Source organism: Mauremys mutica, chromosome 11 (assembly GCF_020497125.1).
Source record: "Mauremys mutica isolate MM-2020 ecotype Southern chromosome 11, ASM2049712v1, whole genome shotgun sequence".
NCBI lineage: Eukaryota > Metazoa > Chordata > Testudines > Geoemydidae > Mauremys > Mauremys mutica.
Genome location: NC_059082.1, coordinates 23,029,476 through 23,055,339, shown reverse-complemented (window position 1 = coordinate 23,055,339; position 25,864 = coordinate 23,029,476). Strand labels below are relative to the sequence as shown.

The 25,864-nt window shown below is 42.8% G+C and overlaps 1 protein-coding gene across 3 annotated transcripts in view; it reads left to right on the top strand.

Moving 5' to 3' along the window:
- The window catches only part of FAM214A (family with sequence similarity 214 member A), a 62,105-nt gene that overhangs the window by 15,907 nt on the left and 20,334 nt on the right, over positions 1-25,864 (top strand). For 2 of the 3 annotated variants that reach the window (XM_044979649.1, XM_044979650.1), the window contains exon 2: positions 25,378-25,562. In XM_044979649.1, the coding sequence (XP_044835584.1) occupies positions 25,378-25,562 (185 nt within the window). Of the gene's footprint in view, positions 1-2,898; positions 2,983-25,377; positions 25,563-25,864 lie in introns of those variants that run through there. The other variant, XM_044979651.1, reaches the window with a different exon arrangement.

The following is a 25,864-nucleotide window of genomic DNA, read 5'->3' as shown; positions in this document are numbered from 1 at the left end:
TGCACACAATGAGGCCTGGTCTACATTGACTACTAAGTTATGGCCAGTATCATGGCAGCTAATTTTAGTTTTTCATCATTGTTTTGCAACACAGTAAAATTTAGTAACATAGCAAAGTTGCTATTGAGACTGCATCTAGACTACCGCATGCATTATTGGGCTCTACAACATTAGAAATATCATAACAAATTGGATTTCTACGAAGAGCAACAAATGATTAAAGGGCCGAATAGAATAACCTGTGAGGAAAGATTAAAATTAAAATATTTATAGCATGGCCAGATAGCTACTAAGACAGCCATTCTTTAAAGAATGTAAATACCAAATAGGTCTAAGAATTAGAGTACGTAGTGCAAAGAGGTATGAGAATGAATAATGGGATGAAAATTTTCCTCACCCAGTGTGTGTGTTCTAATGGTGAGAACTATTAGACTGTAATTGTCTTCCACTTGAGTCATTTTAAAACTGGACTAGATAAAGAACTAGAACATGTTTTAGGAAGTAAGTTTGCATTGGCTGGGATGTAGACTTTGGGATTTCTGTACTGCAAAGGAAAACAAGTCTCAGAGACTGGGTCAATTGACTTGGGTTCTCTGAGCCTGGGCTCCTGGGCTAAAAATAGCAGTGTAGACATTTGGGCTTGGGCTGGAGCCCAGGCTCTGAAACCCAGGGAGGGTCTCAGAACCTGGGTTCCAGTCCAAGCCCAAAAGTCTATGCTGCTTTTTTTTTTTTTAGCTCTACAGCCCAAAATCAGTGAGCCAGAGTCAGTTAATCTGGGTCCTGACACTTGGTGCCCCAGGTTTTTCTTTGTGGCGTGGTTGTACCCTAGGTAATTTTTTCCAGTGTTTAACTATCCTTTCAGTTAGGAAGTTTTTCCTAATGTCTAAACTAAATTTCTCTTGCTGCAATGCGAGCCCATTACCCTTTGTCCTGTCCTCAGTTGATAAGGAGAACAATTTATCACCCTGCTCTTTATAACAATCTTTTACCTACTTGAAAACTGTTGTCATGTCCCTCCTCAGTCTTCTCTTCTCTAAACTAAACAAACACAGTTTTTTCAGTCTTTCCTCATAGGTTATGTTTTTTAGATTTTTAATCATTTTTGTTGTTCTCCACATGGACAAATTGGAGAAAGTCCAATCTTTCCCAAAGTGTGGTGCCCAGAACTGGACACAGTACTCCAGTTGAGGCATTATCAGTGCTGAGTAGAGTGGAAGAATTACTTCTCACGTCTTGCTCACAAAACTCCTGCTAATACATCTCAGAATGATGTTCGTTCTTTTAGCAACAGTATTCTATTGTTGACTCATATTTAGTTTGTGATCGACTATAAATGCCAGATTATTTTCTGCAGTACTCCTTCCTAGGCAGTCATTTCCCATGTTGTATTTGTGCAGTTGATTATTCCTTCCTAAGTGTAGTACACTGCATTTATCCTTATTGAATTTCATCCTATTGATATCAGACTATTTCTTCAGTTTGTCAAGCTCATTTTGAATTCTAGTCCTGTTCTCCAGCGTGCTTACAGCCCCTCCCAGCTTGGTATCATCTGCACACTTTATAAATGTACTCTCTGTCATTATCCAAATTATTTATAAAGACGTTGAATAGAATTGGACCCAAGATCCCTGCAGGACATCACTCGATATGCCATTCTAGCTAGACTGTGAACCATTGATAACTACTCTCTGAGTATGGTTTTTCCAATCAGTTGTGCACCCACCTTAAAGGAGGTTAGTCTAGGCTATATTTCCCTAGTTTGTTTATGAGAAGGTCACGTGAGCCAGTATCAAAAGCCTTACTAAAATTGAGATGTATCACATATAGTGCTTGTCCCCTATCCATAAGTCTTTTTACTCTATCAAAGAAGGATATTAGGTTGGTTTGTTCTTGAAAAATCCATGTTGACTGTTACTTATCACCTTATTATCTTGTGCTCACAAATTGTTGATTATTTGCTCCATTTTTTTTCTGGGTACTGAAGTTAAGCTGAGTAGTCTATAATTCCCTAGGCTGTCCTTATTCCTCTTTTATAGATAGGTGCTATATGTGCCATTTTCCAGTACTCTGGGATTGCTTCTGTCCTCCATCATTGCTAATGGCTCAGAGATCTGTTGATATGTAAAAATTGGGTAACTTTTCCTACACGCACTCTGAATACATAGTTAATTGGTACACATGGTAAAATGTCCATATATATACTTGGCTAAACCACAGGGGGTTTTATGTAAGAGTGTGTATATGTTTTTCCCATTGCACAGCATTTTGTAAATTTGCCTATCTAGTATTCAGTTTACTGTGATCTAGTATGTGTCCTTATTGTCAATTGATATTCTTATTTGGTAGGGTTATTTTTAATTGTGAATGATTTCCTTGCACTAGGAGTTCCTCTGTGTAAATCTGATTATGCACTAAGTATTCCTCTGTGTAAATGTAATACTGTGAAATCTTTATACAGTGTAACAAATGAATTCCCTGACACTTCACCCTTCATACAATGCGGTATGTCTGTGTGTAAGTAAATAATTAGGTCAGTTTATATATTTTTATTTTTAATAGCACTTTAGTACCATTTTTAGTAGCTTCTAATACTTTGTACTGGTCTTTCTGCTGTTCTTTCCTCTCCGTTTGCCCAAACACAGCTGAGTTCACAAGAGGAGAAAAGAAAACAAGATACTGCTGCCAAACAGACAGGAAACTGTAGTAGACCTTACGAGCAGTAAAGGGTTTAAGCACGCCTTCCACCCAATCAGCTGTGAGTGCTGTTGCTATGTGCACTCTTACTCTGCCTTCTTTGTGAAAAAATGTCTTGCACGGAGAGGCTAAATATGCACCCAAAGCTGAACATTTTGTTTTAACCACTGCAGACATCTGGATCTCTCAGATACTGCCAGTGTAGCCCATTTGCAGCTAGGAGGCAACTTCCTTTACACAAGGATTCCAGTATGGTTTACAGTGGAAACAAAGGGCTGCATAGAGAAGGTGTGTAAATTGAAGGAAGTAATTTTAAATGCTTAATTTTTTTTCCAGTTTTGACTAAATGTTTATGAAGGTGGGTTCTCCTTTCAAATGGACATAGAATTTTTACACACTTGTGATTAACAGTGTCAGCTTGAAAATATTAAACTCACATGATTTACATTGAACATTTTTGTAGTTCTTTTTCTTCAAATCACACTACCAATATAACTTTGATTATATTGTTAATCTGAACAAAAAAGGGGGTGGGGGCAGGCAGGATGCAAGAAAGGAAAGAAAGGCCTGTCTAACACCGTGGTGCTCCTTTAACGCAATAAGGTTTTAAAGATAGTGAGATGGGGCTAAGGAGAGGGACTGGAACAAATAAATTCTTCCTATTATAGCACAAACTTGTTTCTCAATGATTTTAGACTTTTTTCAGAGACTCCATTGGTACTAAATTTGACAAGGTGACAAAAGTAAGCTTATTGAAAATTTTGCTTCCCAAGTTATGAGCTTGAGAATTAAACTTTGAACTTAAAAGTTTCAAAATATTGTTTTAAAAAATATTAAATATATACTTTACTGAAGATATGTTCTCCCTTTCACTTTATACCTGGATCCAATGATACATCCATCCGGAGAAAATGAAGGTGAGAGGGTTTTTTAAAAATTAATTTACCGTATATATCTCTGAGGAGTAGGAAGGGAAATTACTACTTGTGGCATTTTAAAGTGGACATCTGATATGTCATGTGTACTAATAGCCCTGGAATAGTTTTTATAGCCATATGTAGCTGCTCTGTTTTTTTTGGATTTGGAGTGAAAATACAAGACTTAGCTGAATGTGTGTTTCTTTTGTGTCCTTTTTTTTTTTTTTTAATGTAGGTCAAGTTCCTTTAACAACACAGGGAAATTATTACAGTGCTTTCATTTGTGCTACTAGTTGAGTGTATCCCAGTATTGTCAGTCTTTTGTAATGATTTGCTTACCCTAGGCAAATAAAGTTTATGCAGATAAGTCTCCACTTGGGCAGTTAGAGAAGCAGACTTTAATATTTGACAAAGCAGTAGCTTGTCATCATTGGCTGTTCAGCTATAGCTATGCTGTGTGTTTAAACTACTGTTTAATAATATAACTGATCTAGCTCAAGTGCCGAATAGAGGATGTTGATGTCTTTCACTCTGTTTAGTAAAACAGTGGTTTTCTAACTTTTTTTTTCTTTCTGGCAACCCAGTTGAAGAAAATTGTTGATGCCCATGACCCAACGGAGTTGGGGATGAAGGGATTGGGGTGTGAGGGGTTCAGGGCTGGGGCAGGGGATTGGTGTGCAGGAGGGGATCATGACTCTGGGCTGGGGGTATGGGCTCTGGGGTGGGGCTGGGTATGAGGGGTTTGGGGTGCAGGAAGGGGCTCTGGGTTTGGCGGGGGGCTCAGGGCTGGTGCAGGGGATTGGTGTGTGGGGTTAGGGTGCAGACTTACCTCGAGTGGCTCCCGGTCAGTGGCACAACAGGGGTGCTAAGGCAGGCTTCCTGTCTGTCTTGGCACCACAGACTGCGCTGCGCCCCAGAAGCAGCCAGCAGCAGGTCTTGCTCCTAGGCGGAGGCGCGCAAGCACCACCCCCCCAATGGGAGTGCGGAGCTGGTGCTCAGGGCGGAGGCAGTGTGTGGAGCGCTGTGGGCCCCCCTCCGGCCCTAGGAGCTGGACCTGCTGCTGGCTGCAGCGCAGTGTTTGAACAGATAGGGAGTAACCTGCCTTAGCCGGGCAGCACCGCCAGCAGGACTTTTAACGGTGCAGTTGGCGGTGCTGACCAGAGCTGCCGCGTCCCTGTGCCTTATGTTCCACGACCCAGTACTGAGTCGCGACCCACAGTTTGAAAACCCCCATAGTAAAAGATTCTCCAAAATATTGGCAATAGCATAAAGATTACATAATTACATGTATTCTTGTTCTGTATGTCGGACTTATTGATGTTTTAGAATGAGCCAGAACTCTGATTTTAAGCAAGATTTTTGAATTAAATGTTCATCTACTGCTTAGGAATGAGGAGGAATAGTCCCACTAGTGTAATCTTGTGGCTTGTGTAAGGATATCTGTTGTGATTCACTGAGAAGTATTGTTCTAGGAAAGAGTATTAGAGAAAATTAGAGAAGCCTCAATGAACCTTGCCATCCTTTTAATTTACCTAACTAATATCTGTATTTACAAATATTTACCATAATAGTGTTTTGGGTATCTTGTGAATACTGCACAAATTTGATCGGTGTGTAGCATAAAAAGAAACTGCATGCTGTTAATATCCTTAAAATTCTGTCTCCTGACCATTTTTAAATTAAATCATATATGTATATAAAAATAAAATATAGATTAAATTGAGTGGGAATTTAGGGGAGGGGACATTGGTACAGAGAAAAAGAAACTCAAATGAGGTTTTACTGAAGTCAAAAACTCATTATCCATAAAGGGTGTCTGACAGTGAAAAAGAGGACAGAATATAAAGTACTGGGGAACTAACTACAAGTGGAATGTTTACTTGGCTTAGACATGTTATTGAGATGTAATAAAAATGAATTTAACCAAGGCAGGAGACAATGGCTACCCCTCAGGTAAGCAGAGCCAATTTAATTTAGTTTTTTCCCAATAATACATAAATCACGTTGTCATATAAGAGTTAATATATTATATAAAACTACTCAAAATCATTCTGTAAATGCACTGTATTTAAAAATGACCTTTATTAACCTAATATCCACTGTTTTGCACATATATAACAACTTAGGATAAGGAAAATATGGTAAAATAGAATCTTTAAAACCCGTATTTGGTTTAAGCAGTAGAAATTTTTGATCTTATGTAATTTTAGTCCTCTTGACTACTAAAAAAAAAATTCCTGATGGGCTAATAATATGTCCTACAACGTCCTTTTGCCTGTGGTTTTCCCAAGATGGAGTAAACTACAAATATTTAAATAAAACTTACTGAAGCTGAATGTAGTCTGAAAGTATTGTCTACAGTGCAGTTAAACACCTGCAGCTAGCCTGTGTCAGCTGACTTGGACTTGGGCTAAGGGGCTGTTTAATTGGGGTGTAGACATTCAGGCTGGAGCCTGGGCTCTGGGACCCTCCCCCCCCCCTTGCAGGATCCTAGAACCTGGGCTCCAGCCCAAGCACAAATGTCTACACCGCAGTTAAACATTCCCTTAGCCTGAGCTCTGCGAGCCCAAGTTAGGTGACATGAGTCAACTGCGGGTGTTTAATTGTATTATAGACATTACCTGGGTGGCTAGTGAGAGGATTTTTTTTTTGTGAAGTCTGTTCTGAGAAGACTGCTGTCCAGAAGGATGCCACAAGATCAGTTACAGACCGAAACAAGTTAGGAATAGGTTGTAACACTAGAGAAGGTTTTGGGGGTGGGGCGATGATGGAGAGCCAGGATGAAGGGAAGTTGAAAGATGAAAGTAGAAAGTAAGATGAAATTCAGAAAGATGAAAGTAGCTCTCTTCTCTAAAAATGAGTATTGCAGCAAACAATGGGGACCATGGTCTACCTAGCTAATTCTCTGTGACCTAGTTAATTCTCTGTACTCATTGCCCCTGGTGACTTCAGTGCCTCTTGTTGCTAGTTCTTTTCTAACAGCTGACAGTGAAGGAGCTCTCTGTGCAACTGTTATTCTGACCATGCCACGATGGCTGCCTCGGTATAGCTCAAGGAATTTGAGTCTCTTATCTCATACTTAACCTGAATACTATCTGTCTGCTAAGTGTCCTTTCTCTAATGCATTGTTTCCCAAACTTGGGACACTGCTTGTGTAGGGAAAGCCGTTTGTTTACCTGCTGCATCCGCAGGTCCGGCCGATTGAGGCTCCCACTGGCCGTGGTTTGCTGCTCCGGGCCAATGGGAGCTGCAGGAAGTGGCGCGGGCCGAGGGGCATACTGGCTGCCATTTCCAGCAGCTCCCATTGGCCTGGAGCAGTGAACCACGGCCAGTGGGAGCCTCGATCGGCCGGACCTGCGGATGCAGCAGATAAACAAACCGGCCTGGCCCGCCAGGGGCTTTCCTTACACAGGCGGTGTCCCAAGTTTGGGAAACACTGCTCTAATAAGTTGTCTGTTGGAGAAAAAAAACTTGCTTTTTTTGGTGACAGAGACATTCTGAAGCACAAATGTCCTCTTTTCTTCTCCTATAAAGAACTTCCTTTTAACAGTTTTTAAAAGGTTTTTATAAACAGTGCTACTGCACTGTCATCTTGTTTCCCTCCCTCTATTTTTATCTTGCAAGTATTTTGAGAGAAAGGAGCTTTAGTAAGTCCCTGATGAAGTAACACAATGCCCGGTGCCCCTAATAGACAAATATAACAATGCTGGGAAAGAACTATGGGCTTGGTACTGCATCAGTGCCAAGATTACTTTTTTGAAGTGAGCATCAAGGAACTCTGAAGGTATCTGTTGATTAGGGGGTGGTCAATACACAGTTGACTTGAAGGACATTAAAGAGCAATTCTTCAAATGTACCAAGATATGATTCCTGTGGTGGATGCCTTGCTGCATATGTGGCAAGAATAATCCGAATGGTGTGCTTGGACATCTTTAAAGCATTTAGCTGTATCCTCTTTGTTAGAACTAATGGAAAGCATCAAGCTATCTTGTCTTATTGTGACCAGAGGGGAAAGCACCACATCACATTACCTCAGCTGCATCCTAAATGTACATGTCGCATCTTACTGACTGAGGCATTATCTCAGCAGAACCTGCTCAAGGTCACAGGTATCGTGTGTCACACGTATACGGCATCAGTCCCAGCATCCTAGTTACTGGTGCCTCAAGCACTAATGATGTTATCCACATTGGTCATCTCAGTGCAGTTGGAGTTAGCATACTTGTCATCCTGATTCCCACCTGAAACAAAAGGGATGATGGGGGTAAGAACTTCTAGTCACTTGTATGTGTGAGTCGCAAGTCTTCTGACACACACAAGAACTTTCTGGGGAGTGTGGTCAGCAATAAACTAAATTCTCTCAGTGGGATCTGAGCTTGATTTTGTCACTGTCATGACTGAGGACTTGTTTACTTTGTAGACCCCCAAATGTCCTGCATTGAAATCCTAGTTTACATTGAGTTGCAGGAGATTAAAGAGGAAACCTAACACTCCTCGAGTCTGGTGCATGAGATAGCTATAGGCTATCAAGACTCAGAGCTGAGCATCTCTGCACTGTGATCCATACCCTGGAATGGAAAATGTATTAACCCTCCATTCTTGCTGCCCACATAAGGAGTTACCAGTTCAAGTGAATAGGTACCAGACCACCCTTTAGAGAGTGGCTAATTTATGCTTGGATTTATCTTCTTCCCCAAAACTATAAAGTGATAAATTACAAAAGCCTTTTGGTGATGGCCTAGTAAGACAATGCCTTTGACATGATGTAGCTGCCTCCAAAATAGGTGATTGTTGCAAGTCTTTGGTCTTCAACAGGAGCTACTGTGAAAACTTATGACAAAATAAACTTGTTTTGTGGAGTAAGTGAAGGCTAATCTTATGAAGACTAAAAAGAATAAAGGGCACATTCTGTTATCTTTGTTCCATGGTCTATCCTCTGGCTCCATCCTATCATGGTGAGGAGAGAGGGAAAAACACAACTTGGCCCACCCTTCCAGGACCAGATTCAAGGACACTTGGTGCTTAAAGACTCAGGACATTTGGCATTGAGTATAACTGAGACAGAAGGGTTTCATCTCCAAAATTCTAAGCTTTGAAAACCTCAGCTTTTATGTTCATACAGCCAGTAGGCCAGCATACCTTGGATCTTGTAGGAGGAATGTAAAGGGTTATGTTCCTGGGTTTATCATACATAGGTCTGAGCATTTTGTGTTGTCAAGCAAGGCTACAAAATTTCCTTCAGAGAAGTATCTCCAAATTGCCCATATGAAGATGCTCTCCATATCTGTTATCCAGAAGAAACTGCCAAAAAAAATCAATAAATGTCATAAAACTCAGATGTTTTGTTTTAGGTATTTCCTCATATCTAGAAACACAGAAGGGCTGAGGTCCATCATGGACTTCAGCTATCTCAACTGCCACAATATTCAAAATGATGTCTTTGTGAGCAACTCCACTTCTTTGAAAAGATGACAACTGATTAAGTTTATGTGCACTGAAACTTGAGTTCAGTTTGCTTGGTGGAAAAGGAAAATTCTATTGGACACAATAAGTCATAGCCCAGTTTCTTTTGAGTAGAGTGACTACCCGCCCACAGAAATGCATTTTCACACTTGTCTTTCCCTCTAACAGCAAAGGTCCTTACTAAGTTGGAGAGACAAGTTCTACAAAATTAATAGCTCTTTAATGGCAGAGGCAAATGAGGGTGTAGCGGGGTGGCTACCCGCTCCTGCCCTTTGGGGCTTTAAAGCAGCCCTGGGAAGGGGCTTTTTGGCTGGGCTGATTGGGGAAGTGGCTGCAACTGGAGGCCATGCCCCAAACTGAACAGGGCTTATAAGAAGGCAGGGAAGCCAGGAGCAGTCAGTCTCTCTCTGCTTCCAGAGAGAGATGGGCCTGGCTGCTTAGAGGTTGAAAGGTACCTATGGTGAAGCAGGGCTGGGGAAGGGCTGAGGAGCTAGGGAAGCTCCAGCCTGGAAAGCCCCAGGCTGCGGCCTAGAAAAGGGCAAGAGGTACTGGGGGTTGCAAGGGACAACCCAGGAGTAGGTAAAGCAGCAGGTCCAAACCCCTTTTGCCTGTGATGAGTGGGCCGATGCTGCAGTCTGCCCCAGGGTGTGGGGCTAGACCATGACTGTCAGTGGCCACTACTGAGGCAAGGTGGGGATAGTAGGGTGGGGGTTCCCCTGGGAGGAGGAGACCCCGTTATAGTTAAAAGGGGCACCGGGTCCAGGGAGGGACACGGGGCCGAGAGTAAAACAGGTGGATCACCAGCCTGCAGGGGGCGCTCCGGACTGGAAGAAGAGCTAATTCCCGGAGTAACCAGTAGGAGGCGCCGCAGGGGTGAGTACCGCCCTGTTACAGAGGGTCACACTCATGCTAGTATTGGTGGTATCCAGTCCCATCATCATCTTATGTATGATCAAACAGAACCAGAGAACCTCTCTGCATGCTGACCTAGGATCCCCTTTCCCTATCACAATGGCAACTGAAAGCATGCATTGTTTCAGTGAGGTCTATTGAACTGAGTTTGGGTGTTTAAAGGCAAAGGAAACAGCTGGAAGAGAAAACGATAAAGAAACTTCAAGAGGGCATGGATATACCGTAGGTTTCTAGAGCCCTTACAGGTTTTCTTTCCTTAAAGGTCTTTCTCCAGTGAAGTCCTATCTTACCAGTAGATAACTACCAATTTCATTGGAAAATGTTTGTAGACCGTCATGAGAAGGCCCATAGGAATTCATATTACTTACCCACATAAAAACTACTTGCTTATCAATTCTCTGTCAATCTGGGTAAAAGGAATTCTCCCTTAAGATTTATCTGGCTACTATTTTTGGCACTGTATAAGTACATTAAAGTTCCTCTATAGCCTCTAGTCTAATGATCAGATGGGAATTTGAAGAAACCCCATTAAAATACCTTTTTCTTGTGGGATAGTAATGCCATCCTTACTAAGCCACTTTACCACCCAGAAGTGTGAATTTCTTAAATGGAAACTAATGCTCCTAGTGATAGTGTCTTCAATATGCAGAGTTAATAAGATTCAGGTCTTAGTTACTAATTTACCTTGTGCTTTGTCATAAGAATAAGGTGGTGGTGTACACTTGATCCTAAATTCCTTCCAAAGATGGTGGTTTAATCTGACTTAAGTAGCCACCCTGCAAGTGTTCTTTCCACATGCCTGTCCAGAAAGGCTGTTCTCTGTAAGCTTAAAATGAAAAGGTCCCAGAGCCGTTATTTGAAAGGGAGCAAAGCCTTTAATGTCTATCTTGCTCTCCCCCCCCCCCCTTTTTCCCCTTGTTTTCTTTTGCCCTTGTATTACTAGTTATTGTATCCAAGAGAACCATGTCTAAATAGCTGTCTGATGGCGTTGTTTGTTGTTCCTTATGAGATCTGCAACTTCAAGGTTATGTTAAGGAACATTTATTTGGAGGAATGTCTGCTTTTGTAGCTGAGTTCAGATTAGCTCCCAGGAAGAGATTTGAAGGGCACCAATGTGGACTGACTAAATTTTATTAGAAGTGATTGAGTTCAGTATTCTGTTGTGATTCTAGCTTGTCTTATCAATGTTCCCAAATTGAAAGAGGAAATTCTTTTCACATCTGTTATTTTTAGGGATATTTTTATGCTCTTTTACACCTTTTGCTCTTGTTTTGGTGATCTAATTACACTATTCACATGTTGTCAATGTGGTTTCTCCTTCTGAGGAGCCTGAAACTAAAGGTATCCCCAGGCTGCAGGTGCAGAATACATCAAATGCATGATGGTCTATGGAGATTTCAGGAACCTCCAAGACTAAGGTTATGCTGTGAACTCGAGCCTTATGGGGCAGAAGAGGGAGAAGGAATTTCCGGGAATTCTTGTTATCAGATGATGTGCAGTTACAGCAGATCCTTGTCTACCTTCCCCACAAACTTGAGAGGGGAATAAGTAGAATAAAAAATCTTTTATTCTACTTCTGTTTCACACTCTGATATTGGAATTAACCATTGGAGATGCCGTGGTCACCAGAGCTTCTTACAGAGCAGGCACATATATTGTCTGTTAGCCAAAGACTTTACTCTCTCTGGTCATGTTAATGGAGTATGGACCTAGAGTGTGGGTCTGCTGTGAATATACTTGAAGAGAAATAGAATTACAAGTAAAGTAATTTTTTTACACTAATCCAGGTTTCCCCACTTTCACAATTTACACTCTTGACAACAAACAATTTGCACCTTGAAATCTTGGAATACTATTCTAATCGTGACCCAGTTCAAATCAATCATGATTTTGTAACCAGGTAGAGACAGTCAGTTCAACTGATTATAAAAGATACTGTTTATTTTGTGTGTATACAACAGCTTTCTGCTATCACAGCTAGTTGATACGTTGCTTAACTATATTGATATCAGTGCTGTTTGAGGAAAATGTGGATGGCTATTCAATGGTGTATCTGTAGGGGATGGAGTATCCAAAGGATATGGATCAGTACTGCAGCATATGGAGAAGTGCTCTCTGAGAATATCCTACCACACACAAAGCATGAGGAGAAAGGAGGACTGACAGTGGTTACACAAACAGGTATAAACATAGTGTGTTCTGTCTACACTTTTAAAAAAATATCTATGCCAAACTGGATACAGGAAGATAACTGTGCGCCAGTGTAGACCTGGCATGGGCCGAAATTAGCTGACCTAGTTACTGTCAGAATCTTAACCATGGAGTGTGCAGATACAAACACAACTTAAAGCCATTTATGCTAGTAATCAGTTGCAAACTCTGTAAGATGTAGGTGAACATGGCCCAAGAGTTTGATCCTTAGAGGTACTGCTCAATACGAGAATTCTTTGGTGCTCTGCAGCTTCTTTGTGCTATCTACACCAGCTCAGAGGGGCAACAAAATCACTGCAAGGCCCTGCAGGAATATCCCAGACACAGGGCCCCCCCTTGCTGGTGCTGAGATGGCTTTGGGTCCTTCTTGCAAAAGCTACCAGTGCAAGGGGCTTCTTGGAATGGGCAGCAGATGTCCAAAGGATAGGAATATGTGTGGCTAGAACGATACCGTGCTTGAGCTATTTCCTGAATGTGCAAGATCTGTGGGGCAAGGAGCATCTAGGTGCAAGTTAAGGCAGCCTTAGGCTGTGCCAGACTATGCTGGGAAGTGAACCAGCCTCAGATTACCTGAGGATAGAGGAAGCAATTTCTTTCCTTCTTAGTCCTTGCAATCAGGCTTTGTTTCTTTCAGGACTGATTCATACAAAAGACATTCTAACAGTTTTTCTAGCTAAATACTAATGTGTTGTGTTTATAAGTTTGTCTTTCCACCCTTGTCCTCAATTATATCAGCTTGCATCAGCTGGTTGGTCTGTGGGTAGGAACAATTACCATACTCTTCAGTGTCTATAGTCTTGTCTTTTTAATAAAGCCATTAAAAGTTCTTATGTACTAAGGAAATCAAATGGCACTAAAGAAATCAATGTGCCAAACCCATTCTAATATAAAATGAAGATATTTATCACAAACTGCTTTATTTTTTTTAAAGAATGTCTCTAAAACATAAGATCAAATATGTCTGCAATCTGTCACATTACATTAAGAGTACAATATAACAATTTGCCCTTTCTTTTTATGCTTTTTTCATTAAAAGGGTAGTATTTAATGCAGCTATTTTAGTGTTTGCACTTGTATTAAAAGAATATAATGGTTGTCTTTTGACTTTATGCAGTTTCAATACTGAAGTGGCACAATGTTGTTGTAATTACAGGTAATGCAAATACTATGTATCCAGCCATTTGTGTTTCCCTATTACTCCTCACCTCCTACTTAACTGTGATGGGTGTGAAATCTTAAATAGGTGGAGTAGAAAGAGAGGCAAAATATGGCAACTTTTTTAATAGTCTGTATTGGCAAAGTCTTGAGAGTTCTAGATTTATTTTAAGAAATAGTGTTTAAAAGGATTTGAACGTAAAGCGTTCCTTAACCAGATCTTTATAAAACTTTGCGTACAGTAATTATGTGGAACTTCATATGCCTGTGTATGCATAGGAGATGTTTCTTTCCCCTTTCACTTCTCCACTAAGTATTAAAGTTCAGTTTATTTGCCTTTTAAAATAAAACATACTATAGGTAGATGTTAGGAATAGTTGAATGCTTATACTCTTCATTGCCAATAATGTTTTAAAATATCTTAGGGCTTGGCTACACTTGAAAGTTGCAGCGCTGGGAGTTACAGCGCTGGTCATGCAGCTGTGCACGAACAGCGCTGGTGTGTGGCCACACTCACAGCTACCAGCGCTGGTGTGTGGCCACATTTGCAGCGCTGTTGGGAGTGCTGCATTATGGGCAGCTATCCCAGCATTCAAGTGGCAACAACGTGCTTTTCAAAAGAGGGGGGGTGGAGGGTGGTGTACTGTGACAGGGAGCGGGGAAGAGAGAGAGAGTGGATTTTTGGAGCCAACACTGTGTGTTAGCTTCCTGGATTGAAAAATCACAAAATGTTCGCGAACCCTTAGTCTTAACTCTTAATTGCAAACAGCCTGCCTCCAACACGGACTCCCCGCTGTTTCACTCACTCCCTGTGGTGTACTGTGACAGGGAGCAGGGAAGAGAGAGAGAGTGGATTTTTGGAGCCAACACGGTGTGTTAGCTTCCTGGATTGAAAAATCACAAAATGTTCGCGAACCCTTAGTCTTAATTGCAAACAGCCTGCATCCAACGCTGTTTCTCTGTCAAGCAAACATTCACTCCCTGCCTATCATTTGATCGTTCACAGCCAGGAACAGATAGCTCCTGTTTGCTGTGATCAGTGTTTGTTTTTTTAGATAAGCAGTTCAACGGAGCTCCGATCGGAGTTCACAACAAAACAAAGAGAGGCTGCATAACAAAACAAAGAGAATAATTTAGTTAAAAGCATTCTGGGATATCTCCTTATTCCCTGGAGGCCAATAAAAGCGCTGGTGTGTGTCCACACTTGATGAGCAGCGCTGGATCACCAGCGCTGCAATCGCTACACCCCAACCTGACCAGATGTACAGCCAGCGCTGCAGCCAGGGAGTTGCAGCGCTGGATGTGCCTTGCAGGTGTGGACGGTTACTAATTGCAGCGCTGGAAAGCCTCTACCAGCGCTGCAACTTGCAAGTGTAGCCAAGCCCTTAGACTTAATACTTATTCTGTTAAGATCAATACATATTTTAAAGAAACCTCTGATAATATCACTTAGGGAGTCTGGATTTTGATTTCCAAAAATCCAGACCCAGATTTTCAGACCCAGATTTTCAGACCCAGTTTCTTTGTTTTACTCACTGCTTTGGTCTCACACTTGGATGTGTTCACACTATATGTGGTTCATTTTATCAGTTTATACTATAGCATGAAACCACACTAGTATTAAAGATTGTAAAATACTTTCTGAGCACTCAGTTTTTATAGCTTTTAATGCCAGAACAGGGATCATTATGATCCTGTAGTGTGATGTTCTGTGTAACACAGGCCCTAGAATTCACTCGGTAATTAGTGCATCAAGCCTGATAGTTTATAGTTGAACTAGACTAGAGCATGTGTGTTTAGAAAGACATCCGATCTTAAAAGGTCAAGTGAGAGAGTCTACCATCTCCTCCAGTAAGCTGTTATAGTGATTAATAAGGCACACAGTCTTAACAGTGAGAGTAGTTTCCAGTCTGAATGTTTCCAGCCTCAGCTTTCAGCCATTGGATCTTATTTTTTCTGCTATAATAAATTGCCCATGGTATCAGAGATGTTCTTCCTGTGTAGGTACTTGTAGATCACTATCAGGGCACCTCTTAATCGTCTCTTCAAGAGTTGATGTACTGTAGATCTTTAGGTCTCTCATTTTAAGGTAGGTTTTCCAGATTTTGAATCATTCTTGTAGTGTTTCTCCAAGTTGTCAACCTCTTTTTTGAAGTATGGATGCCAAAATTGGAAATAGTATTCCAGTAGTGACTTCACTGGTGCCATATACATTGGTGATATTGCTTCACCCCTCTTTGTGCATGCAAGGTTTGTGATTGCCCTTTTAGCCACAGCATCGTACTGGGGAATCACTTTTTATTTACCTATCATGACATCTGTGACAGGGTCTCTGTTTTCAAGTCATAATCCCCCATCCTGTAAGTATGACTTACATCCTTTGATTATGTATGTATGACCTTGCATTTGATTGAATCAAATGCATGTTGTTGAATGTGCCCAGTTTACTAAACAATCCAGGTCACTTGATGTAAGTAACCTGTTCTCATTATTTACTACTCCACTAATCTTTTTCGTTTGCAGATTTTATCAGCAAATTTTTAACATCTTCTGACTGATAAAAGACCACTTGCTGATATTACATGCATACCATGCTCTGTTCCTTTCATTCATGGGCAAAAAATGCATGTGCAAAAAGTGTAGTGGCATAATAGTCTGGACAAAAGCACACTTAGAAGGAGCTAGTTATATATACTTATCCAGTCTGCACATGCTGTTTGTAGTAATTGCACATGTAAGCATGGGTGTTTGACGATTTCTCCTTGGTTGTTGAACTTTCATGATCATGCTATTTGCCAAATGCTTATGGTGCTGAGGAATGATAAGAATAATTATCTCATGACTAGTACTCCTTCTCAGAACACAATTTGACCAATACAAACAATAGAATAGTGGCACTCTGGGCATACTGTACAAAGCAAGTATGAATAGAATATTCATTTCATCTTTATGGGTAACTGTTTTGTGGACTTCATAAAATGTAGAAAATTTCAATTAGAATTGTAAAGTGCACTGTAGTGTTCCTGTTTTCTCCCATACAATAAAAAATAATACATCTTTGTTATGATTCCTATTTCTCTCCTGCATCTGAAGTAGACTTCTGAAGTGAACTTACTTTTACTTTCTAGCGGGGAGAGGATTTTGTCCTCTTCTGTAACTAAACCATTTTAATACCTAAAGATGTATTGAATTTTTCTTACAATAGGAATATTTGGACCTAGTTAGACTGAAGCTATATGTAAATAATGCATGAAACGTTCCACAATAAGAGTTATGTGATAGAAGCACAAAACAAGGGAATTTATTACATTTATGAAGAGCACTGGCAGCTGCTGCTTTACTGAGGATTGTTGAATTTTAATTCTTTGTACTAGTTTAGACTGGACGTTGTAGAGTAACAATATTCTGCATGTTCCTCAATATTCTGCAATGTTAACTATTTAAAAACTAAACTCTTAACTGACTCCTCTTTTGGGCAGCAGGAATTCACAATAAAAATTTCTAAAAGAACATTGTGTTCCATTTTCTAAGTAGTGATATTTAACTCTTTTCCTATTCAAAGTGTTTTGGAGGTTATTTTACTATGTATTCTGGCCTCTTTCTGGCCTTTATCCCATGCCATAAATGACACCAAGCCAGAGTGCCCCTGAAACTTCCTGCATTAGAACCAAGTCAATGTATTATTCTAGTGATGGTAGGATTCAACAGTGGTTCCCCTCTCAGAACTCCTCCTTCTTCTTTTAGAGACAATAATTTCAGAGCACCCCTGACAATCTGGCAAATTGAGTGATAACTACAGTTGTTTGTTGTTACTGACACTTTATGCATTTGAACTACAATACTTCATACTCAGTTTATATTTGTAGTAACAAAGTTGGGGGAAGAGGAAATATGTAATATATAAAAATCTTAAGGTGGTACAATGATTTGGGTATGATAGGGAGGACAATCAATTTAATTGACATTACTTTTTTATATAGCTTTTTTATATTTTTTTAATATATAATGAAAGCAGACATTGAAATAAAATAAAAAGCTATCGGGTAGGGATCTCAAATGTATAAACATTTGGAAATGTTGTTTTATACATAATTACTTTCTGAGAAATCTATCACAAAAGGCTACATTATTTACCCTGCACAAATCCTCATAAGTAGTTGAGTTTGTGTTTCCATTTTCATCATAAGTAGCATACATTTTTATTTCCAGCCACTGAAAGCTCTTGCTAATTCTCTAAAATTGCTACTTGGATTTAGTTCCTCGTCTGCACCTACAACAGAGTGTTATTAGCCTGCCAAGATTGGGTCAGCACCCATGACTTTGAGGCTAGACAATAAAGAATAGATTATTTCAGTTTTGTATGTTTCTGACAATCACCATATTTTCTGTATTCTTTTCCCCACCTGATGGGGCACAGCCTTGGCTTTCCAGCAGAAGTTTCTTTTTAATCATGTCCTCCATGGAGTCCTGGTAAGCCAAGAACAGAAAACAGAAACTTTATTTATACTCTTGCAGAGCTCTTGTTTCTGAAATAATTTTTTTCATATATCAGCTGCCTTTTTAGTTTGTGGCACACCACCCAGAAATGTTCTTACATACTTCATGTAATGAAAGACAGAAAATGACACTGGGCCTACGCATTGGTAGTCAATCTTCGACTACTGCTTGCTTGAAGCAATAAAGGTTGCTTAGAGTAGGCAGACCAGGCATTGTCTGCTCCGTTTGATACGGTACAATTTTTACTTGCTGTTGTAAGATACTAACTTCTACATGCTAGTTCTGCATACACATTTGCAGCTGTCTCATCTTCTGGAACAAGGGAGTTGCAAGGTCTCATCAGGGCTGCCCAGAGGATTCAGGGGGCCTGAGGCAAAGCAATTTCAGGGGCCCCTTCCATAAAAAAAAAAAGTTGCGATACTATAGAATACTATATTTTCGGGGCCTGGGGCAAATTACCCCACTTGCCCGCCTCCCCCCCCCCCCCCAGGTGGCCCTGGGAAAAATAAACATTTAAAAACCTTCTGCATCTCGGACAAACCCAGTTTTGAGAAAACTTCTTTTCAAGTCACCTTTACAAGGTATCACTGGTTCTCAGCATCAGCTAGTGCTAAAAGGCACTAAAACTCATTAAAAGGGTTGGACAAATATTTTCAGTCAAAACTTTTTTTGGATTGAAAACTAGGGGGTTTTAAAAAGCAGAAAAAATCACGGACAATGTCTGCTTTCCTTCAAAATTTGTTGTGGTTTTTTTAATTGAGAAGCTGAAATTAGTCTGCCAAAACCTGAACATGATTCGGGGTTTCAGAAGTGTGTGGCCAGATATTTGCTGCTTGCTGTGTTTGATTGTTTAAAGAAACAATAAAAAAAATTCTGCTTTAAAAAAAAAAATCCAAAACTTTTGAACCACCTCAGCTTGTGACCAAACGCCTGAGCCCATCCAGAGATTTTTCCAGGTTTCTGTTATGCTGCTGGCTTCCTTGACTCATATCTGTGTCCATAACTTTAGGTTCATTTAGGTTAGAACATAAGAACGGTCATACTGGATCAGACCAAAGGTCCATCCAGCCCAGTATCCTGTCTACCGACAGTGGCCTATGCTAAGTGCCCCAGAGGGAGTGAACCTAACAGGTAATGATCAAGTGATCTCTCTCCTGCCATCCATCTCCACTCTCTGACAAATAGAGGCTAGGGACACCATTCCTTACCCATCCTGGCTAATAGCTATTAATGGACTTAACCTCCATGAATTTATCTGTTTCCTAGAGACTGGCTCCATGGAGTCCCTCACAAACTGGAGACGGTTACTGTGGGTTTGTAATAAAGGTAATAATTGGAGATATACCAATCTCCTAGAACTGGAAGGGACCTTGAAAGGTCATGGAGTCCAGCCCCCTGCCTTCACTAGCAGGACCAATTTTTGCCCCAGATCCCTAAGTGGCCTTCTCAAGGATTGAACTCACAACCCTGGGTTTAGCAGGCCAATGCTCAAACCACTGAGCTATCCCTCCCCTATCTTTAGTATAGTTTATGTACATACTCCATGAACTGAGCATTTGAGCTTGTTCCAGAATCTGGGATGAGTCTATGTTGTGAAAACTGAAATGCTCAAAATAGCACATGCACGTGAAAGGACACAGGGTGCTAAAATTAAATTAACACAAGGGGGTCTCAAACTGGGGGTCAGGACCCCTCAGAGGTCACAAGGTTATTACTGGGGGTTGCGAGCTGTCAGCCTCCACCTCAAACCCTGCTTTGCCTCCAGCATTTATAATAGTGTTAAATATATAAAAAGGTGACCCCCCCCTTAATTTATAAGGGGGGGGGTCACACTCAGAAGTTTGTTATGTGAAACTGGTCACCAGTACAAAAGTTTGAGAACCACTGAATTAACCCCTCTGGAGCCTCGGGGAATGCAGGGATGGGGGATCTCCCTTGGTAGGGTTGGGAAGGAGGTAGATGGTGTAGGATATTGCTCTTCTCATGTGATCCCTCCCCCATGACTCTCTTGGCTCTATCACTGTTAATCTAAAGTGGCTAATTTTAAATGAAGCTACCCTCCCCTGACATGAATCTCCCTATGGCACTGAAATTAAATGTAGACTATAATTTGGCATTTGAGACTGGGATGGTAGCCCTAAGGGAAAAGATAACAGCTTGGCTCTTTGTGTTAAATAGCTGTCTGCAAGCTTCAAACTGCTGAATGAGCTTTAGGGTAGGGAAGGCTGTGCCTCCCCAAACAGCCTGGCCCTGCCCCCTATCTGACCCCCACCCACTTCCTGCCCCCCTCAGAATCCCTGACCCATCCTGCTCCTTGTCCCCTGACTGCCCGACCCCTATCCACCCTCCCCCACCGAGTCCTGACAGGCTCCCGGAACACCCACGATCCAACCCACTGTTCCCCGTCCCCTGACCGCCTCTCCTCCTGAACCTCTGCCCCCTCCCTGTCCCCTGACTGTCCCCGGGACTCCCTGCCCCTTATCTAACCTCCCCCTCCCCGAGTCCCTTACCATGCCGCTTACCCCCACCTCCCCCCTCTCCCAGAGTCTCAGCGCGCCGCATCCAGGAGCAGCCCTGGACAGCGCTGCAGCAGCGTGGCTCCACGTGACCTGAGCTCCCGCCACTTGGCCCGGAGCCCCACCCTCTTACCACGTGGCTCTGAGTGGGAGGAGCTCAGCCCTGCCCCTTTATCATGCGGCTCTGAGCGGGAAGAGCTCAGGCCCCGCCTGAGCCACGCTGCTTTAGCTCTGACCAGGGCTGCTCCTGGACGCGGCGTGCTGAGGCGCTGGTGGGGGATAGGGGAAGGCGGAAACGGGGGGGAGCCTCCGACATTCTTGTGGGAGGCTTATGTATGTATGTTCGTCCATCGTTTTCGAAGAAGACCTTGACATCTAGCAGGTTGTGAGCTGTCCACAGTGCGTCCGCAGGTGGCTGATAAGGCCAATACGGGCAAGAAATGTTCTGCCACATGTCGGGCAGACATGTGTGGGCACCACTGTTACAACATTTACAGCTCTGGCTTTACGGAGTGTTCACTTCTCTTGTGCTATAGTTATCCTTCTGGCTTCAGATGTCTGGCAGCCTTGGTGGATCAGCGTACGCCATGTCGATCGGTCTTGTGCCAGAGTTTCCCAGGAGGTGATGTCAATATCCAGGGACTTAAGAGAGGCTTTCAGCGTGTCTTTGTATCGCTTCTTTTGTCCCCCGTGTGATCGCTTTCCTTGAGACAGTTCACCATAAAAGAGCTGTTTGGGGATGCGGTGGTCTGGCATCCTTACAACATGGCCTGCCCAGCGTGTCTGGGCTTTCATAAGCAGAGTGTAAACTGACAGCAGGCCTGCTCTGGAGAGGACTTCTGTATCTGGCACCTTATCCTGCCACCGGATCCTCAGAAGTCTGCGGAGGCAAGTCATGTGGAAGTGGTTCAGTTGCCTAGCATGCCTCCTGTATACAGTCCAAGTCTCACTGGCATACATCAGGGTAGTTAGCACTACTGCTCGGTAGACTTTAAGCTTTGTAGCAAGGCTTATTCCACGGCGGTCCCACACGTTGGTCAACAGTCTGCCAAATGCAGAACTTGCTTTAGCGATTCTGCAGTTGACCTCGATGTCAATTGTCACTGTGCGAGAAAGGGTGCTGCCAAGGTATGTAAATTGGTCCACTGCTTGCAGCTTTTGTCCCTTCACTATGATGGTGGGCTCTTGGTGTTGGGCTTTCGGAGCTGGCTGGTGCATCACTTCGGTTTTCTTTATGTTGATGAGGAGGCCGAAGTTATCGCATGCTGCTGCGAATTTATCCATGCTAGCTTGCATTTCCTGCTCTAATCCAGCATTCAGGGCACAATCGTCAGCAAAAAGAAGGTCTCTTAGCACAGTCTCCTTTATTTTGGTGACAGCCTGGAGTCTTCTCAGGTTGAACAGTTTCCCATCAGTCCTGTATCTCAGGCTGATTCCCAAGGAACTGTTCTGAAAGGCATCTGACAGCATAGCTGAAAACATTATGCTGAACAGGGTCGGTGCCAAAACACACCCCTGCTTGACGCCGTTTGTGACGGGAAAGGCCTCTGAAGCTTCTCCGTCGTCCAGAACACGAGCCGTCATGCCGTCGTGGAACTGACGTACCATCAGGATGAATCTGTCAGGGCACCCAAACTTCGACATGATGCGCCACAGACCTTCGCGACTGACAGTGTCAAAAGCCTTGGTAAGATCCACGAAGATGGTATACTGTTCACGATTCTGCTCTTGACACTTCTCTTGGAGCTGCCGAACTGCGAAGATCATGTCCACAGTGCCACGCTCTTTGCGGAAGCCGCACTGTGTCTCGGGTAGTAAACCCTGTTCCAGGTGGTCAATCAGGCGATTCAGCAACACTCGTGCAAGGATCTTACCTGCGCTAGAAAGCAGTGATATTCCTCTATGATTATCACAGACTTTTCAATTGCCTTTCCTCTTGTAGAGGTGTACGATGGACGCATCTTTCAATTCCTGAGGAATGGACCCTTGATTCCAGAAGGACTGGAACAGCTGAGTGAGTTTGTCAACAAGCATTGCACCACCATCCTTATAGATTTCCGCTGGAATCGCATCAGATCCTGAGACCTTGCCACTAGACAGCTGACTGATGGCCTGTAGGGTTTCAGTCTCTGATGGTGGAACGTCCAGGCTGTAATTAATATCCGCCTGGGGCATTCTGTCAGTCGCCTCATTATTGATGGAAGATGGGCGGTTCAGTACGGATTGGAAATGCTCAGCCCAACGCTGTAGAATCAGAGTCTTCTCAGTAATGAGAGTTACACCATCTAAGTCCAGTAGAGGGGAACTCTCTGAAGGCCGAGGTCCGTACAAGGATCTAAGGGCTTCGTAGAACGTTTGGCATCGTTTCTATCAGCAAACTTCTGGATTTCATCTGCTTTGGCACTCAACCAGGAGTCCTGCATCTTACGAAGCTTGCTCTGTACAGTCCTGCGAATGTTGTTGAAGGCATTTTTCTTAGCTGTTGACGACGGGTCGTTCTGATGAGCACGGTGAAGGCGGTGCTTTTCAGCAAGTAAAGCCTTGATCTCTTTGTCGTTTTCATCAAACCAGTCCTGCTGTTTCCTGTGTGAGGGTCCAAGAACCTTTAGTGCAGAAAAGTGCACAATATTTCGGAAGTGTTCCCAGTTCCTCTCAACGTTTTCCTCTAATTGCAGCTCTGAGAGTTGGTTGTCGAGATCTTCTACTAGTGAAGCTGCTGTGTTGGGGTTCCTCAGTTTACTGACGTTGATCTTTTTCATCACAGCTTTATTTCCCTGCGGACGTCTCTTTGGCTTGATGTGAAGGCTTAATTTAGAGATAAGTCTTTGATCAGTCCAACAGTCAGCACTCGGCATGGCCTTAGTCACCCTTACATCCTGTCTGTCTTTCCTCCGCACGATGACATAATCAATGAGATGCCAGTGCTTGGAACGTGGGTGCATCCAGGACGTCTTTTTGCGAGTGGGCAGGCGGAAGATGGTATTGGTGATGATCAGATCATGAGCCGCACATGTCTTCAATAGTAGTAGGCCATTGCTGTTGCATTTGCCGATTCCATTTTTTCCAATGACACCATCCCAGGCAGAATGATCGGATCCTACTCTCGCGTTAAAATCGCCAAGTAGAATCAGCCTGTCGGTGCGCTTCACGGATGAAAGTAGGGCATCAAGATCTTCATAAAACTTGTCCTTTACTTCATCCGGATTCGTCATTGTGGGTGCGTAAGCGCTGATTAGTATAACTCGCTTTCCTCTCGGTAGTGGAAGATGCAGTGTCATGAGTCGATCGTTCACGCCCTTGGGAAGACTGGCAAGTTTGCAGACAAGATGATTCTTAACCGCAAAGCCAACTCCAGATTCACGACGTTCGTCACTGCTACGTCCACACCAGAAGAATGTGTAACCACCTCCTGTTTCTGTGAGCTGACCTTCGTTGGCTAGACGAGTTTCACACAGGGCCGCAATATCGATGTTAAATCTTGTGAGCTCTCTGGCGACCAGAGCTGCTGTTCTTTCTGGTCGATCTGCTGAGAGGTTGTCTTGAAGCGTGCGTACATTCCATGTACCAATAATGAGTGGTATCATCTTGCGTTTTGTTGTTTGAAATTTTGTTATTCGACCGCATAAGATGGGATCCCCTCCAGCCGCGGCAAGCTGGCCACTGTTCTATGAAGCAAACAATGTTTAGGGCACCTTTTCTAGCCCCTTCCTCTTACTACAGAGGTGAGCAGTGCAGTCCTAAAGAGGGCTGCTCAGTCACTCAGGTAGTCGCCGAATCCAGCTGTTGCTTCGGTCAGCAAGAAGATGACCATTAGACCTGAGCCGCCTGTGTGCAGGTCCGCGGCTACAGCTCCCAGTGTATCCACACCTGCTGCTTCGTCGCTCGCCCATTGCCACAGGACTTTAAAGTTTTTACGGGAATTGGAGGGATGTCAAGACTTGCGCGTGAATTGGATTAAAGTGAGGGAGAGGTGCGCATAGTCAGCCTCACTCTCTCTTCCCAGATTCCATCTTGCTCCAATGGCAGGACAAAAGTCGAGACGGTTGGAGATGGGCTGGGTGCAGTGGTTGACCAGGGCGTCTTTTGCGTCTTGCCGTGCTCTTAGCGTACCACGTCGCTTGCAGAAACCGCCTTCATGACCGTTGGTCCTATTCCAAAAGGTCTCATCCGCTCAATCCGCCGGAGTCTGTCGTCACATGCTCGGGATAGACAAGGCCCTAGCTCACCGAAGGTCTATGCCCGACGGCTACCCTCAACCTGGTTTAGCCAGCCTGTCGAAGCTGTTGCCCGGGGTGTGGCCGCTGCGCATGCTACAGCTACTAGGAGCCACAGGTGAGAGCTGAGTGACAGGTGGGGACCAAAGGTGGACGAGCTGCCCTGAAGGGACACGACATGCCCCTACACCAGAGGTGCTACCCCTCCCTGAACACCCCATACACCCCAGGGAGGCTTATGTACATACTCCACGAATGTACACTTGTCCCCCGTCCCTGGGCGTCCCTGGGTCTCATATCTCGCAAAATGCTAGAGCTGTAAATGCTTTAATAGAACAGTAAAGACACATTTGAAACCAGTGTTTTTCTCGGAAAGAGAATGTTTTGATTTTTGTAATACCCGTGTACACAAGAAGTAAGATGTTTAGAGTCTCAGGATTTCTCTCACCTTTACTAGAGATACCTTAGTCCCATAAAATCCCTTGGCACTGAGCATAGGGTAATTTTAAGGTTTAAGATTGTCCATATACTCTGACAAATTTTAAACATTTCTACATTTGTGATGGATGGATTGGTGAGGGTAATGGACTAAATGAGCAGCATGTAGAAATCCAGCAGATTAGAGGCAACAAAATATTTACCATGTAACTTCATACTGAATATTGTAGCTGAAACTGGGTGATTCTTTCATTTAAACAACTTAGAGGCATAACACTCTTCATTGTGATGTGTTTTTTTTTTACAAATCTGTCTTTAACTTGTACTAATGAAGTTTTTTTTTCTCTTGTGGATTGACAGATACTTTAGATGAATACTTTGAATATGAAGCTGAGGAATTCCTGGTCTCCTTGGCCTTATTGATTACTGAAGGTCGAACACCAGAATTTTCTGTAAAGGGTAGAACAGAGGGTTTCCATTGCCCTCCAGCACAGTCAAGTCAGCCATTAACATCTAAGCATGAGTGCACCGACAAATTGGCCCAGGTATGACTATATCAGTACACGATAAATACCATGTGGGTATTAATGGGGAATCCATAGAATCTTCAACTTGTGCGAACTGTCATGGCTCCATTGTCGGTTGAGCTATGACAATTTAAATCAGCTGACGATCTGCCCCGTAGCTTTCTAGTTAAGCACTAGTGACAGTCACTCACTCTCTATATAAATTATTTTTTCCCTTAAACAAATATGTAATTGAAAATAGTACTGACAGCATAATTCTGTCCTTAACAAACATCTTATTATATAGTCTATATAAGGCATTTTGCTAATGAACATAACAT